The 17,782-nt window shown below is 32.3% G+C and overlaps 3 protein-coding genes and 1 long non-coding RNA gene across 9 annotated transcripts; 3 read left to right on the plus strand and 1 right to left on the minus strand.

The window, feature by feature from the left end:
- The first annotated feature begins 205 nt into the window (after nt 1–205).
- Nucleotides 206–3,781, plus strand: LOC114173785 (uncharacterized protein At5g41620-like). Of its 3 annotated transcripts, XM_028058380.1 has the most exons (4): nt 776–888; nt 1,355–1,431; nt 1,519–1,650; nt 1,984–3,781. In XM_028058380.1, exons 2-4 carry the CDS (start codon nt 1,381–1,383, stop codon nt 3,493–3,495), a joined length of 1,695 nt encoding a protein of 564 aa, XP_027914181.1. In that variant the 5' UTR covers nt 776–888; nt 1,355–1,380; the 3' UTR covers nt 3,496–3,781. The 3 variants fall into 3 exon arrangements, with proteins under 3 accessions (XP_027914178.1, XP_027914181.1, XP_027914179.1); XM_028058377.1 differs by lacking the exon at nt 1,355–1,431 and having other exon boundaries at nt 206–888; XM_028058378.1 differs by lacking the exon at nt 776–888 and having other exon boundaries at nt 895–1,431.
- Nucleotides 3,782–4,344: 563 nt separating this feature from the next.
- On the plus strand, nt 4,345–5,621 carry LOC114173036. Of its 2 annotated transcripts, none has more exons than XM_028057231.1 (4): nt 4,345–4,657; nt 4,947–5,082; nt 5,160–5,260; nt 5,374–5,621. In XM_028057231.1, the coding sequence occupies exons 1-3, from the start codon at nt 4,497–4,499 to the stop codon at nt 5,214–5,216; spliced, it is 354 nt and encodes a 117-aa protein (XP_027913032.1). In that variant the 5' UTR covers nt 4,345–4,496; the 3' UTR covers nt 5,217–5,260; nt 5,374–5,621. The 2 variants fall into 2 exon arrangements, with proteins under 2 accessions (XP_027913032.1, XP_027913033.1); XM_028057232.1 differs by having other exon boundaries at nt 5,377–5,621.
- A 2,468-nt stretch (nt 5,622–8,089) lies between these two features.
- LOC114173166 lies at nt 8,090–9,436 on the minus strand. The gene is made up of 2 exons (XR_003602455.1): nt 9,262–9,436; nt 8,090–8,351 (listed from the first exon to the last, which is right to left on the minus strand). It is a non-coding gene; the product is annotated as an uncharacterized LOC114173166 (long non-coding RNA).
- A 2,500-nt stretch (nt 9,437–11,936) lies between these two features.
- LOC114172705 (hydroxyproline O-galactosyltransferase HPGT1-like) lies at nt 11,937–16,837 on the plus strand. Of its 3 annotated transcripts, XR_003602235.1 has the most exons (13): nt 11,937–12,269; nt 12,392–12,455; nt 12,656–12,705; nt 12,787–12,980; nt 13,533–13,596; nt 13,661–13,733; nt 14,060–14,183; nt 14,522–14,609; nt 14,703–14,753; nt 15,529–15,600; nt 15,815–15,927; nt 16,123–16,230; nt 16,301–16,834. XR_003602235.1 is itself a non-coding variant. In XM_028057038.1 (12 exons), the coding sequence occupies exons 1-12, from the start codon at nt 12,157–12,159 to the stop codon at nt 16,143–16,145; spliced, it is 1,029 nt and encodes a 342-aa protein (XP_027912839.1). In that variant the 5' UTR covers nt 11,937–12,156; the 3' UTR covers nt 16,146–16,831. The 3 variants fall into 3 exon arrangements, 2 of the variants coding, with proteins under 2 accessions (XP_027912839.1, XP_027912847.1); XM_028057038.1 differs by having other exon boundaries at nt 16,123–16,831; XM_028057046.1 differs by lacking the exon at nt 15,529–15,600 and having other exon boundaries at nt 16,123–16,837.
- The last annotated feature ends 945 nt before the right edge of the window (nt 16,838–17,782 follow it).

The following is a 17,782-nucleotide window of genomic DNA, read 5'->3' on the forward strand; positions in this document are numbered from 1 at the left end:
GAAATTATAAAATAAAAAAATTACACGAATTAGAGAAAATACCATTTTCGAATATTAAAATGAAAATGATAGATTCCCTTGCTTAAAAAAAATCTGTACGATCACTCATCTCTAGCAAGAAAAAAAAAAAACTACTCCTGCTCATATCTGCGGTTAATTAAAACTGTTGAATTCGCAGGTGCGGTAGCTAATATACGAGATCTTTGATTCATTGACATCGATAATTTTTTGCGTAACACTTAATTGTGGTGATAAGGAAGAAAAATACAATAGAAAAAAATTTTGCTTTCACATTTTGAAACACCTTTTTCTTCTTTGGAAACATGGAAGTAGAGACTCCAACGAATTAAGAAGAAACGTTAAAGTTGGAAGGCAGACATAGCAGTAGAGAAGAAGCAGGGAGTGTAGTGTATTATTAAGGAGGCAACAAAAAGGGAAAGAAAACAATAAATGGGAGATAAAAAGGTTGGGGTGGATGAGAGAGAAGAAAGAAGGCATAAATAAAGGAAGAGAGAGATGAAAAGCGAGGAAGAAGAAGCGGAAAAGGAGGAAAAATTAGGAGAAAAGTTGAGGCGAGGGGTTTTGGTAGGGAAAAGCAGGGGCCCCTCTACTCCATTCCCCTCTTGGCTCTCCCTCACTCACACTAACAAACACATTCGGGACCATTCTCTTTCTTCTAGGAAGCTCGCCGCAGCGCTCTGGGAATTCAACCACTCTTTCCCACTCTTTCAAATGCATCGTTCTGCTGCTAATCACGCTCCGCCTCCTGCCGCCGCCGCCGCCGCTCCCGATCCCAGACATCGCCGCCACCATTACATCCTCCACAAGGACAAGGCTCTCCACATCTCCAACTTCCTGGCCGATGCATCTCCCAGTTCCCCTGATCAGGTGCCCTCTGTTTTTTTTTTTCTTTCTGCTTCGTATCTTTGTCGTTCCTTCATTTGTTTGGGATTTTGTCTTTCGAGGGTTTATGTTATGTATACTTAGCTACCAGGTTAGGCTGTAATACTAGTTTTCTTTTGTTGTTTTTAATTTCCCATAAGTTGACTTGACTTATTATTATTATTGTTATTCCTGAAATATTCTTTCAGCATCTGCAATTTGTTCTTTATTAAAATGTTTCCTTACTGTCTGGTTTTTGAAGGGCATAGCGAATCTAGTTTGGGTTGATTTTGATACCCGTGATTAATTTTCCCGTTTTATGCTTGTCCTTCCTTTTGACGGCCATTTTCCTTTCGAAATTTCTCTTCCTTCGTTGTTTATGTATCTGTATTTGGCTGAATGATCTCTTTCATGTGGCCTTAGTTCACTACCTGTTTTCAATTTCTTTTATTTTGTGGATGGTCATGTTTAGATCTTAGCGTCCATGAGCATCGAGACATGTTTAGTGTGAAGTCATGCACTGTCTTTAACCTCGTGCCTGTATTGGAGGTAGAAATTCTCGTAGACATTGTTAACGATTCCATAGATACAAATCTAGATGTCGTTTAAAATTATAATTTTCTGTTCTTTTATCAGCCAGCTAGCGCCAGCAGTTTGAGGAGGCATATTGCTGCATCCTTGATGCAGCAGCATCAGCATCGAGCAATTGAGAGAAATAATCATGCACTGCAACCTTTATCTCCTGCAAGTTATGGTAGTTCCATGGAGGTAAGCATCAACCTTGACCCCAACCATAATATGTATCTATATAGTTTGCTGCCAAAATAATCAGTTAGAATAATATCCATAATAAAGGAATCGTAATAATAGTGAAGATTGCTTAAAGAATGAAACAATTTCAGAGTTTGAGTCACTGTTTTTGTAGATTTATTTTTTAATTACCTTCTTGTTCCAGAGTGTATTGTAAAATATTTTCTGCGAATACTAGGTTCATCCTTTATTGTCTGTTTGATGCAAAGCGTAGTCAATACTGATCCCTACACTAGTGAAAGGTTGTTTATTGTTGGATGAATATACAATATTTTATTGAATGCTTTGCAGATGACACCCTATAATCCTGGAGCCACTCCTTCTAGTTCCTTGGAATTTAAGGGAAGGATTGGTGAGCCACATTATAGTCTGAAAACATCTACAGAGCTTCTAAAAGTGCTAAACAGAATATGGAGCTTGGAAGAACAACATGCTTCTAACATTTCATTGATAAAAGCATTAAAATCAGAGCTAGATCATTCGCGTATCAGGATCAAAGAGTTGCTTCGAGACCGACAAGCAGATCGACATGAGGTTGATGATCTGATGAAACAAATTGCAGAGGATAAATTGGTTCGGAAGAGTAAGGAGCAGGATCGACTCCACGCTGCCGTGCAATCCGTGAGGGATGAACTTGAGGATGAGAGGAAATTAAGGAAACGGTCAGAGAGTATACACCGGAAATTAGCTCGAGATCTCTCTGAAGTGAAGTCCTCTCTTACTAACGCTCTAAAAGAATTCGATCAAGAGAGAACAAGAAGAAAACTATTGGAGGAGCTCTGTGATGAATTTGCTAGGGGAATAAATGAATATGAACGAGAGGTGCATAGTCTGAATCACAAGTCTGATAAGGACTGGATTCAAAGGGCTGATCACGATCGTTTGATTCTTCACATATCTGAATCATGGCTGGATGAACGTATGCAGATGCAGCTGGAAGCAGCTCAGAATGGGTTTATGGATAAGTCCATAGTCGATAAACTAAGCCTTGAAATAGAGACTTTTCTTAGAGCTAAACAAAATAGTCGAAGTACAGAAAATATAGTGGTAAGGAATCGCCGTAATTCCTTGGAATCTGTACCACTGAACGATGCTGTCAGTGCACCGCAGGTGGGGGGTGATGACGATGATTCCGTGGGAAGTGATTCAAATTGTTTTGAGTTGAACAAGCCAAGTAACAAGGGATCTAAGGTACATGAAGAAGAGGCTGTCGACAAACATTTTGAGGATACATTGAAAACCAACCACACGAAGAAAAAACCAATACCACGAGAAGGGTTAAAACATCGTAGCCCATCTAGCTTGCAAGTGAAGTTTGAAGAACAGATGGCGTGGGCCATGTCATCTGATTCACATAAGAAGTCCCATTCAATTGATGCAGATAAGGGGAAGACCACAGATACCAAGGCAGTTGAAGGAACTTTATCTGAAAAATGCGAACACTTTGAGATCAACGAAGATGATGATTCTGAAAGAAAGATGAACCCCACTGAATTGCACAGCTCCAGTAAAAATCACATTATCGATAATCTGATAAGAGGTCAACTTATGGCATCAGAAGGTGGCAATATGCACGCTGAGAATAATTATGGCGAGGCTTCCTGCAGCAATGCTGGATGGAGGAATCAGGCAAGCCCTGTGAAGCAGTGGATGGCAAAACTTGGATCCCAAGACCTTGACGTATCGGAGGCTTCCAAAGTGCCTTCAGGATCAAAGGAGAACAATACTTTGAAGGCGAAGCTTCTTGAAGCTAGGTCCAAGGGGCAGCGATCGCGTTTAAAAGCCTTGAAAGGGTCCTTTTAGAGGTGCTTTAGCATAAACATTTAACATGTTGGAGAATTCAGGCTAAGGTAATAAGTCGGTGAAGAATTTGCATGCTGGTCATTGCACTTCCCTCGTCTTTTCCTTTCACGTGCAATTTTTTGCGTTGTTCATAATTTTCACTTTGTATCTGTAACATAATTTTCCTTTGGGGGTTTATTTTCTATATACTACTGTAGATGTTGTCATGTCATGTAGCGAAAAAAAGAATCCGGTCGATTTTGAGAAGTGAAAAACAAATATACAATTTTGGATAGTTTTTTGTATTCTTCTCATTGTTATGACACGACTGGACCCGAATTTGATCTTGTGACGCGTTAGTAAGTTTAAACCACACATGGCAAAAAAATTTGTACTTATCAGTACCAACCATGAATAGGGGATTCATAAAATATGGTTAATCCATGACTATATATGCATTGACCTGGGTATCATCGATGTTAATTATTTTATTAGTAAAAATACTCCCTCTTATAGTGTTTAAATATAAAGTAGTTATAGAGGGGAAAATAATTAATGTATCATTTAATTATAATTGGGATTTATAAAAAGGGAGAAAGGATTTTTTGAAAAGGATCTTGTAAGTAAGGACAGAAAACACGTGAAGATTGTCGAAATTCTTTTTATTTAACGAAGTGATTTCATAGAAGTAGTAGTTGGGTTCATTATAAGCAACTGTACTACTTTTTTCTCTTAAGTGTGCACCTGGTTTAAGTTCAATTTTTTTATACACCAAAGTATTTAAACTTACGAGATATGCGATGAAAATATATTTTAAAATAATTTTTCACATTAATTGACAAAGAATAACGTAAAATAGAAGCTATTTATGTAATTAGATCGCAAATATCAAGAGGTTCCGTTCCGGTGATATCCGTCAAGAAAAAGAAATAAATGGGCCAAATTCAGCAGGCCCGAACCTTGAAATCCAATTGAGCGCACGTGTGTCTACGAAGAAGAGCGAAACGCAGACGGCGTCCCTGATGGCAGCGTCGTTCAGGTGGATATTACAATTACACAAGGATGTTCCAAAAGCCGCACGCTTCTACTCCGAAGGCTTGGACTTCACCATCAACGTGTGCTCTCTCCGTTGGGCCGAACTTCAATCTGGTTCTCTCAAGCTTGCCCTCATGCATTCTTCCCAGTACTTTCTCTTCTCTTCTCTTCTCATGCCCACCATGTGTTCGATGATTGTTCATTGCTAATTGCCGTAATTAATGACGACCACAATGTGCATGGTTCTTTAATTAACTCTAATATGCCCGAGAAACCTACTAATAATAACGTGATTAGTTTCTTGATTTGTTATTATTATTTTTTTCTTAATTTTCGAAGGTTTTTCTGGTGGTCCAAATTATTATGTTTTCAAAGAAATGTTTGGTTTTGAATATTGGATGGAGTGGTGACCTGCTGATTCATTTTCAATTTCACAGTGATCAAGCCACCGCGCAGAAAGCGTACTCCTCCCTTTTGTCTTTTACGGTGACTGACATGAACAGTACAGTAACTAAATTAATGGCGTTAGGAGCTGAACTTGATGGGCCCATCAAATATGAGATCCATGGAAAGGTATTGTGATTCACTCATAGCTTTCATACAACTGAAGAGGACTTGACCAAAGTCTGATGTGATTTACCTGTGATCAGGTTGCAGCTATGCGGTGTATTGATGGACATGTCTTAGGCCTGTATGAACCTGTCTAAGATGCATAGCAGATTCAGTATCAACAATACCCTCTGTTGTCATGGTAACAGTTTTTAGCCCGTTGTGATCTTGGAAAAGATAGGGTAAATATGTGATACCTTTCGTTTTATGGATTCCCTGCAATAATTGATAATGTTATCTTGTCGAGCCCTATAGCAGCAGCAGGATATGGCGTGTGAAGAAGCAACAGACCTGAGAATAAGGTAAAATGATTAGAAGATTGAAAAGAAGGTATTCAAATGCCTCCAAATTATCTGTCTTTAAGATGGGGTTATTTTGGCACCATCCATATCTGCTATATTTGACAGGAAATCACCTCTAGATTTCTTTTTTCTCTTTAAGGAAGACAGCTTCTCTTTCCTCCCTGTTGAATTTTGGTTTAATTATAATATCTTGTCTTCTACCACTCTCCCAGGATTTATTTTTTTGGTGAAACATTTAAACTTTAAAACTTTCAATTATACCACTAATTGTTGCCTTCGACCATGCAATCATTCAATCATCCATGGAATATTTTTTTGCCCAAGCCCCCTTGGATTAATGTGTTTTTCTATTTCTCGTGTGCTAATACATTGTATGGCGTCAGATACAAATTCCCTTCTTTTATATATATAAAGATATTGATGTAAAGGACTATGTAATGTAACCATCAAAAGTGATTGATGTGTGTCTAAATTATTAATATCAACTACATGCATGTTTACATTACATCATGGATTGCATCATTTGTCAGGTGTGAAAAATGAATGTTGATCCTTAAACCTGTATGTGTTCGCTTGATGTTGAAGATAAGAAGAACCCTTGTACACCCAAATACTTGCTTTATTCCCTCCTAATATTCTGCATGCCCCCTGAAGATGACATTATATCTTCTGTTGCGTTAGGAGTGGAGTTTCTTTAACAGTGAAATCGGATTTTCAAATGTAATATTTGCACTAATAGTTCCTTTTATTGTATACTTTAAAAATGTTTTTTTATTTTTAAGAAATCACTGCTTAAATTCTTTCACTGCTTTAATTTTTAATTCATATTAACTTCTAATTAATTAATTTGTAACTATTGAATACGAAGGAACATATATCAAAAATATTTTTATTTTTTAGTGTTCAAAAGAATAGAGAAAAAATGGAGAAAAAAAGAAGTTGTTCACTAACATTTGTGTTCTCATCGTTATTGGAAAAATTTATATTTTCTTCTCATCGTCTCTCTCCACTAAGGAGTCCATTGATTTGTGGGGTTGAGGTTTGATCATGCACTCGTTATAACATGTGTGATCCCACATTGTTTTCTTATTTCTTCCTCCTTATAAGTAAAAACCTGACCAAACATTTCTAAATCCGAACTACACAAAATGCTGTTTTTCCTTCAAACAGTTGACAAACTAAATGTTCCACAGCAAGTGCTGTTTTTCTTTCAAACAATAAACAAACCAGATGTTGCAAACCGAACATATGCCTTGGTGGAAGCATCTTGAACATTGATTTGAGAGATAACCAATTAATGCCATTAACTAATTTTAGAAATTAAATACCAAATCGTGAGACCATACGCATGTTCTCCACTAGTAAAGAAAAGAAGGTGGTGATAATGTTACTTATTGTCAAATCAACTCAGATAAAATTAAACTCCTTGCAGGAGCATTACACAAAACATGCAGTTCACAACCTCAGTTCTTAGATCTTTGAGCTGCCTTATGTATCAACCAATTAATAATATTTTGACTCACTTTTAATCTATTATTTTAATTACCCTTCAATTATCATATCACATCATTACAAAAAATCAAAATAGATAATTAAAAAATGATTAAAATGATAAATTAAAAGTGAGTCAAAATATTATTATTCTTTTTAATATTATTTGCATATTATAGTAATTAAAAAATGATTAAAATGATAAATTAAAAGTGAATCAAAATATTATTATTCTTTTTAATATTGTTTGCATATTATAGCACATAGATTCGCAAGTGGATTATGATGACTTATTTATGGATTAAATCATGTTTTTTTTCTTAACTTTTAGTAAAAATTGAAATTAGATTCTCTTCGAATTTTTGGATTAATTTAGTTTTTTTATCTTTAGAAATATGTGAATTTAGACATTTTAATCAAATTTTGTAAAATTTATTTGATGTTTCAAATGTGTTTCTCAATCAACATTAAAATGAAAATATGTCAAACGATGTAAACATATCAAATACTATTATAAAACATGAATATATATATATATATATATATATATATATATATATATTTAACGCTTTATTTATTTCCATATCTTGAGATGATGATGGAGAAGACTTTTATGATGATAACAAACAAATCCACTTCACTAACTCTTTATACTTTTCCATATGGGTTGGAAACATCTAGGCCCATGAGAATAAAGGGAAATCAAACTTTACCTAAATTAAGTATATTTCGAAACGTAATGCAAAATTCCATTGTCAAATCTCAAACACCACTCTCTATATTAAACTGGCCATGCTTCACTAGGTGATCAGCACTACGAAATTCGGGTATTTGATTTCTTTTTTAATTAGTCTGACATGATAACTAATTGCCAATTAATGACAAACAACTTTAGTTAAATCTTGTGTTTGCTAAAGATAGAGCAGTTATCAGTATCATCATATGATGGATAAAGTGATGTTAGATTCTGCATAATTGAAAATGGCCACTGTTACCTTTTTCCAGATTAAGACATGTTATCATATGATTTATATATAATTTTTGTATGTCATATATATTTTTGTGTAAACATTTTAATTTTTCTAATCCTTTTTATTTGTGTATTAAACAGTATTTTTTTATCAGAAATATAAAACATTTTATTTCATAAATAAAATAAATAATCGATTACTAAGGAATTACACAAGGAATTTAATACATTGAAAGTAATAATGAAACAATAGCAATAACTTATAAAATGACTACTGACTTACATTTATACATTTATAATACATAAATCAAAAATTACAATTAGAAAATAATTAACAAAGAAAAAAAAAAGTAATTTGCGTCCTTCAATCTCCCCCACCAAGCAAATGAAGTGCCATTAAATCTTTCATTGACAATATTCTTTCACATCAGTTTATTTTGTCGGAGTCATGCTTTGCATTACAGCTTCATCTGCATTCCACTCTTCAAGTAAAGATTGAAAACTTTCATACACACCATAACCATAATCAAACTCAATTCAGCAAATCCAAATCAATATTCACAACAACTTCTTAAATAGGGTGACATCCTGAAAGTTTGTTTTGTTATTCTATCAGTTAAAATTAAAATTAGAAAGATGCAACGTTACTCTTCAGAAAAAAGATAACATAGTATATTTCCATTAGTTGAGAATCTAAGTTTCAACTCTAACTTAACACCGATCATTATTATTATTATCTTGCCTCTTTGTAATAACATAATTTTGCTAAAAAATTGTTTCAACCAGCTGAATTAGATCCTTAACCTGATATCAATTATTTAAAAATATTTATAACAACGACTACATCAAAGATTGTAGTTACTCACCCTGTGAAATTGAATTGAATCCAAAGAGAAAGAAGTATGTGATAACTTTAACTTAATATCTATTGTTAGAAGTCGACTTTAAAATCTAACTCAACCCCACAAAACTGGCTTGTAACATGAAGTTCGATAAGATAGACTCTAACCAGGCTCTGATACCATGTTAGAAGTGGACTTTAAGTCTAATTCAACCCTACAAAACTGACTTACAAGGTGAGGTTTGTTCTGACTATATACTATAAATTGTTTTATCTTTAGTCGATGTGAGACTTCCAACCTCTATTAGAAGAAAAAAAAAATCATAGAAAATTGAAGGACGAATGAAAAAGAAAAAGAAAAAAAGGGAGCTCCCTTCAGTCCAAATACATGAAGCATAAGATTCAATTTGTCTCCCGCATCATTCATTCATCTACTGTGTGAGTGTTTCGTTCACTTTATCAGTATTTGGATGAATGAGTCGGCAGCTAATTGAATCTTATTACCACGTGTTAGTGGACCGAAGAAAGCTCTCTCTTACCGACTTCTATTCATTGCTCAATCACCATGCAAATCTTGTTCCAAACCTTCAAACACTCGAAGACCAAACAATGACATGAGTGAGATGAGAACCTTAATCTTAGTACTGTCGAGAAAAATGTTCACAAAGAGACTGAGGGAACAAGCCCTTTTTATAAGCTCGCATCAAGAGAAAGCACTACTGTTATTTAAAGTGCTTTTGCATTATCACTTGCCTTTGTAATTTTTCATAAATTCTTTCAGTTTAATATGTGCAAAGATTTATATGCTTTTATTTAATTCAAAATTACGTATTTTTAGAGTTAATAATTTTATTGCGTGTGTTAATCTAAAAGATATGAATGAGATCATGAGAGATTCGAATAGGATTACCCTGTGAAAGACAATGGTTACACAACACCAATTATACCCTTTCTATGTCTGCCATGTAGCCATATGAAAACTAAAATGTAACTGGGAATATTCAATTCCTATCAGAATATATTTTAGAATAATTTTTTTTTAATGTAATCCTATTAGAAATATTTTCATTTATTAAATAAATAAAAACAATGACATCCAATGAGCACAATCCATGTCACGTGTGTTTTAAACAATAAAATAATGACACGTGTATTTTTTACATACTCAAAATACTTTCTTTTACTTAATATTTACCATATAAAACATGATATCGTTTAAAATATAAATTCAAATATTGTACATTAAAGACAATAATCTCAAAAGTAAATACAAAATCTGAAAAAAGTGGCTAACTCATGGAAATTCTTAAATAAATATAGCTAATTAATAAACAACTTTAGTTAATTAATTTCTCAATAACAAGACAGGTATATATAGAACATTTATAGTAATTAATTTGAATTAGATTAGTTTTTAATATGAAATCATAAAGCTAAAATTGATTTTATTCAATGAAACATATAACGTTTTTTTTTTTTGGTTTTTTATTGATTTTATTTTGGATTTTTCAGTTTGGTTATTTGTATTTGGGTTAAGTATGTTTTTAATCCCTGAACTTTGATCCAAAATTGGAATTCGTCTGGCCGAAACTTTGATAAATTTTGGTCCCTAAACTTTAAAAATGAATGAATATAGTCCTTTTAACATAATTTTGTTAATTTTTTTTTAGGTTTCGAACGCATTTCTCAATAAATATTGAGCTGAGGATGTGTCAAACGACAGAAACAACTCCAATATTAACATGAAACACATTCGACATATTGAAAAAAGTCAAAGTAATTGGGTTAAAATGACTATATTCATTCATTTTTAAAACTTAAAGACTAAAATTGATCAAAGTTTCGACTAGGGACGAATTCCAATTTTGGATTAAAGTTCAGGGACTAAAAACATACTTAATCCTTTGTATTTGATTAAATTGATCAATTGATGGACACTACTGGCCATTTATTTTGTTGGTTAAATTGGGAAAAAAATTGGCATCACACTTGATAAAAAATAAACAAATTTTCTTTATAACATAAATACAACCCTCTCAAACATTGTTTTTATTTCAAGCAATTGTAAGTTTATAATATGACATATCAACATTTGAGAAACTAAAATATTTATTTATTTCATTTGGATTACCAAATATATATTTATCTTAAATTTAGAAATAAAAAAATTAATTCTACAATTGTTCTATAAGATTTTCAATTCTTTGTTTTTTTTTAAGTATAAACCGAGTCAATATAAATTTTCTTTTTTCCCTTCTTTTTCTTAGCTTCATAATTAAGCTACAATACATCAAGGTTAAGCAAATTCAATTTTTCTATTCAAACACTTGAAACCTAATTAAAATTTTATTTTATTTATTTTCGATGGCAAAAAAGGCTAGAGTTATGATATATCTATGGTTATACGGTAAATTTTAGACCCACTAAATTAGTTTTGGTTTTTTTTTTCAAATTTTTGAAGGAAATTATATTTCAATACACATAATTGAAATCAAACCAAATATACTATAGAAAAAAAAATATGAGAGGATAAAAAATGCAAAAAGAAAATATAAATTAAAGTTATTTAATAGGTTAAACTAAAGAAAGTAACTTGATCAAAATTAATCAATAAATTACCGGTTTGATGAAAATCCATTAATAACATCGGAAGAAATAACAATGAAATAAATATAGTCTCCTTAAATAAAGTCAAGAATTAAATTTGTATAAATTTAAACAAAAAGTAACTAAGTAGGGAAATATTATTATCGTTTAAAAAAGTATATTTAAATATGATATTGGTTCTTTTAAGTTTTAGTGAAATTTAGAATTTGTCCATTTTTAAAATTTTTGACCAATTTAGTCTTTTATCTTTAAAAATGTATGAATTTAGTTATTTTAACCAAATTTAGTTAAGTTTATTTAACATTTAAAGTATATTTCATGATAGTATTTAAATTGTTTATACCGTTTGACACATTTTCGCTTTAATATTAACTCAAATATTATCATAAAATACATTTAAAATATCAAATAAACTTAATAAAATTTGGTAAAAATGATTAAATTTACATATTTTTAAAAGTAAAAATTTTAATTTATATAAAATTTCAAAGAATAATTTCAAAATTTATTGAGATTTGAGATAAAAAAAAACATATTTAATTCAAAAAAAATAAGTGAGGTTACCCACCCTTGGTACATTACAGTGTATTTCCCCTTGCATTTGGCATTGAATCCAACAGCATCTTGATACCTTCTGGGTGACCTGAAACCAAAAGAACAGTTTCATTGCATAAACCCTGAAATTAAAAGCGGTTATAACGTCGTTTTCACATTTCAAACTCGAAAAATCAAGTCCCAACCAAACGGTTACATTCGTCTCTTAAACACTGATTTATATTCTCTCTCCCTGGATCTGACATTTGGATGATAATTTCGACGAACAAGAAATGCGTAGCCGGGGATCGCAGAACCGGCTTTCTGGTAATTCTTTTGGATCACGTGTTTCTGCGCTCATGCTAGCCATGATTTCTACCATGGCTACCATTTACGTTGCCGCCAGGTTAGTTACTTAGTAAGTTTTTATAATTATTATTTTAAGTTTTCTTCTCCTTATTCATCATCTGTCTTTTCAACTTCTACTGTGAATTGCGTTTCGAGTTTTTGATGTATTGTGATACGCAGGCTATTTCAGGAGGCGGAAAGTAGGGCTTATTTAGTCGAAGAGCTTGAAAAAAGAACTGGTCAGGTATGGTGTTAGTTTTCTTCGTTGAAATTTGCAAATGCCTGTCGTACATTTTACACTGGAATGTTCTTTTATGATTAAGTGTGTGCTGTACCATACCATGCCTTTTTCTGTGTGTGGATGCGATTGGTGGTGTTTCTCTTTTTAATTTTTAGTTGTCGTCTTAGGATATCAATGAGGCAGTATAGTTCATCCGATTTCAGGGTCAATCTGCCGTTTCTCTTGATGATACACTGAAAGTTATAGCCTGCAGGTAATTTTCGTATTTTGATTATTGAATTTAAATTTGGCTACTAATAATCTCTACCTAAGACTGTTGTTCGCTTATTTTTAGGGAACAAAGTAAGAAGTTGTCTGTCCTTGAGACGGAACTAGCTGCGGCTAGACAGGAAGGTTTTGTTCCAAAGCGCTTGCTAGGAAATAATGAAAAACATCCTACAAAGAAAGTACTTTTAGTAGTTGGAGTGATGACAACCTTTGGCCGGAGGAAAAACCGAGATGCAATCCGTAAGGCTTGGATGCCAGCAGGTACCTTTGTCGTTGTTTTGATTTCCTTTTACATGATTCTGCATATTGGCATTATCAGCTTTATTCGATGGAACACTTTCTATGTGCCAAATAAATTTATTGTAGACTTCAATTTTGTAGTTTGGTTTCCGCCTTCTATGATCATGAGCTACTGCTGAATATCAGGCGTGCTGTTATTGTTTTTGGTCTTTCTTCTGTTTTATCATTTCCAATATTGTTACTGAATGCATTGAGTCATATGACCTTCAACTGGGCAACATAAATAACATATGAAGCCAGAACTCAAAAGTTTGACAGCAGGTGCTGATCACTTTTCAGTTTCAAGCAATATACTATCATCTGACAACCTATTTTTACCACTTCATGGGTTTTATAATTTATTTTGGTTCATAAATGTCAGCATGTTTGGATCCGTGTTCAGGCAGTCACATTAATAATTTGGTTTTTTGAAATTCTCTGCTATAAATATGGCTCTGTTTTTAATCTTTCAAATTATATTAATGTAGTCTTTAAAAGCCTTGCCAAAGCTCATTGATACCCTATTTTCTGCAGGTATAGCTAGGAGAGAACTGGTTGATAAGAAAGGAATCATTGTGCGATTTGTAATAGGAAGAAGGTACATTTTTGGAGGTTCAAATTCAATTTTTGCAAATGATTGACTTTTAACATTTTTGATGCAGTGCAAACGGTGGAGACAGTTTGGACAAAGAAATTGAAGCAGAAATCAGTCACACCAATGATTTCGTCATTCTTGTATGTTACCTTTTATGATGATAATTTCATTCGAGCCATATTTGATGAAAAATACAGATATTATAATTTTCCCGGGGTGACTGAATGCGCACATTTGGCACATGCATTTTAGATATACTTTGTATTGTAAAGGGCTTGGTATAAAACTATGGCTTCAAACTTCTTTTAAATTCAAAATTTTGAAGTATAGTTAATAAAGTCTTTGGGCCAACTTCTGTTCTTACCCCTTGTTTTGTGGACTATTGAGGCATCACGTGATATACATATAATTTAATACACGTGACAAGTAAATATGATAATGTCATGTAGCTTTGTTTACTTCACAGGGTAATCAAGTGGAGGCCCCTGAAGAAAAAGCAAAAAAGATAAAATCATTCTTCATTCATGCAGTAGGCAAATGGGATGCTGAATTTTATGCTAAGGTCAATGATGATGTCTATGTTAATCTCGGTATGTGGTCCTTAATTCTGTCTGGCAATGAAAAATATAATACATCATGCATCTCATGCACACACATAAAAGGCTGTTTTTAATAATTGGAATATATCAAATATAATATTGCTATAGCTCCATTGCAGAACTTACCATTCATGAAAATCAAACAACAGAAAATATTGGTACCGATAATTTGATGATGAACGGAAACCCCACCGGTGTAGTTATATAAATTTCTTGAATTCCTAGATAGTTGTGAAGATTTAGAAGTGATAAAGCCAATTGGATTTAGTATTTTTAGCTGTTGTAGGTCCTTTGCTGTGTGACTGTGTGTGAAATTATTTCTTCTACAGATTCCCTTGGAGTAGTGCTAGCTTCTCATTTGGACAAGCCCCGTGTGTATATTGGTTGCATGAAATCAGGCAAAGTTTTCTCTGAGCGGTGAGTATAATGCTTCATTAGGAAGTAAGAACAATTTATTATGGTATTAGAATTTTTTCCCTTTTCTCATTCTGTCCGAATCATGTTTTATAGGACACATAAATGGCATGAGCCAGACTGGTGGAAATTTGGTGATGGAAAATCGTGAGTAATACTAATACATACTTAACTGTTAGTTTTATTTATTTCCTTTTCTTACGAGATATTGATTTTGATACAAAGCTAAAAGTTCTTTGTAGAATATTACGGTTTTGGGAAGACATTGCCAATTGTTCTTAGTTCCTGTTCTATATGATGCTATCACTTTTTTTTTCAGAAAAATTTAACCTACCTACTGATACCTTATCAAAAGATGTTTACCGGTGATAAGGATTCCTTAATGAGCTTATGCAACAGTGGAAATGTAATCAATAATGATAAATAAACTGGTTTCCAACATCATGTCTCAGTTGAATGATGGAATTTTCTTTTCCTCAAGATGATAATTTTTACATATTTAAATATGAGTGAAATAACCTAATGAATTAGCATAGTGATTGGACACTCTGCGTTCACATGATATGTCAAGAAAACCATGTTAGATTTTCACCATCGGTTAAAACTAGTTGGACGAGTAACAATTACTGTGTTGCAAAAAGATTAGAGTTTGGTCTAATGAGTTAGAAGAAACTCATGATAAGACAAAAGAGAGAAGAAAAATAGTTATAATGATTAAAGAAAACCATAACAACTTAGTATTATAACACTCCTCAACTTTTATAAGAAAAAATGTTTGTAAATAGTTTCTTAAAAGACTTATCAAAGCTTACCTGTTAGATATACTGTCCAAATAATGTATTAGATCCCTGAATTGTTTTTCTCCCATCCTTTTATTGGACTTTTTTTGTTGACATTCAAATCCATGCTTGTTTTGATTCAGATACTTTAGACATGCTTCAGGTGAGGTCTATGTCATTTCAAAATCATTGGCTCAGTTTATTTCAATAAACAGGTATAGTTTTCATTTGTGTGTGTTTGTAATAATTATCTAACTGCGTCTTTGAATTAGATTCAATTCTTTCATGATTGATTCAAATTTTCACGGTGAAAGCCAAATCCGCAAATAGTTTGTTCCAGATTTTCAATTTTTGGATATGATTTTAGTCAGGTCAGTATCCAAACATGAAGTAAAAATGTTGTATCAATTTGGAATGTTTACTTTGCAGTTTTATGCTCCGTACATATGTACACGATGATGTAAGCATTGGATCTTGGTTTATTGGGCTTGATGTACAGCACATTGATGAAACAAAACTTTGCTGCTCCTCCTGGTCCCCTGGTAAATTTCTTGTTACCATATCTATCTTATATATAGACATCGTATAGTATTAATAATGAGTGATACTACACAAATTGGCCCAGTTGTTCCAGGCGTTATCAAAAGTAACGGGCTTTTAAGGTGGACGGGGATAAGTGTTACAAACAGCGTATGATGGATTTAGTTATTGTTTATTGTTTTCTTCCCATCTTTCAGGGGCAATTTGTGTGGCAGTATGACGACTTTCCAATGACAAATAGAGTGACAGAAGGATCTATAGCAAACAGAAACCTGTTCCATCCTCTATCATCATTTTTGTCTCAGGTGATTCCATTATGATAAATTCAACCAGCTGTTGATTCTTCCATTTGAATGCAGGCTTGTTTGTTTGTAGTATGGCTGTGACATGAGGTACCAGCATGCTCCTCAGAATGGTCCAAGGTATTGAGAAATTGGTCATGTTTGTGTGATTTTGAGAAATTGTTCTTTCTCCATTTAATGGTGTAATATAAATAGCTCTTGCCCATCTTTGTTAAACTTAACACACCATATGGGAAAAATGTAAGAAAGTATAGCAACTAAAATGTAAGATTTTTTTTTTTTTTTAACTAGACTTGAGATATACATGTTGAATCCACGCTTGATTTTAGGGTTGGTCGTAAGTAGATTAGACTTAACACATCATGCATTCATACCTCTTGCCTAGTTCAGTTATTTTTTCTTTGAATTATATGTTATATTATTTAAGACATTGCCATGTTCTTTTTCGGTTTTAAGTATAATTGAGGTATGATGTAAATTATTGTTGAACTTATTCCTTTTATAGCTTATTATTTACATGCAGTACTCTTTTTATACATGCATGTAGTGTGTATACTCACTACAAACAATAAGAGAATAGTCTAGTCAACCACCGAATTATTTTGCATTGTTTCAAGCTGAAACATTTTGTGGATATTTTGTGGGTTAAGTTCAGGCCAAGAATGTGTGAATTTTATTTTTTTTTTGTTTGAAAATATAACTTACAAAACTAGAAGTGGGTTGGATGGAAAGCTATTTATGCTTAGATTTGGACTTGGATGTGAGTGGAGATAGATTAACTTTATATACACTTATTCAAAGTAAAAAATGTTACACTCTCACTCCATGAATATTGATTATACAAGAAAATTATTACTTTTGTAATTAAATATAGACGAGAAAGTACATCCTTTAGGGCGTACAATAAAGTATTTGCCTTATGTTTTGATACCTTCAGGATATCAATGTGTGATTTAACTAATCCCATGTCTTTAATTGTTGGACACCTGTACGTTATTGTAATTATTTTGTATAATACTAAGTTAATTTAAGTAATTTATGTGACAAATTTATTATTATTTAAAAGTGGTTTATTTTTCATTCGAAACTTTGAAGTTTTTATTTATTTAAACTCATTCTCAAGTTAACAATACTGGATAAGATTTGTTGAATCAAATTTCTTAACAAAATATATTGATTTTAACAATAACCAATAAATATAATTAAATTATAGGATTAATGTTATAAAAATATATTTAATTGAAGTTTGTAGAAAAAAACTAAACTATGTTTATGTTAAAAAATAATGTTTCAAAATATTTAAATATTTATCATTTGTGAATTCAATTTAAATAATTAGTTTTATTTATAAGTCAAATGATCCACTTATTAAATAATAATTTATTATTTTGAATAAGGATCTTTAATTCGGTTTTTAGATAAACATATTCAAACTAACATAAGAATTACGGGTTCCGAGATGAGAAAAAAAAAACAAACCAAAGTGACTATTGTAATTTGGTTTAGATTAATTATGTCATTTTATTGAAAAGTTTTAATATTCATTTGACTAATA

Source organism: Vigna unguiculata, chromosome 2 (genome assembly GCF_004118075.2).
Source record: "Vigna unguiculata cultivar IT97K-499-35 chromosome 2, ASM411807v1, whole genome shotgun sequence".
Classification (NCBI taxonomy): domain Eukaryota; kingdom Viridiplantae; phylum Streptophyta; class Magnoliopsida; order Fabales; family Fabaceae; genus Vigna; species Vigna unguiculata.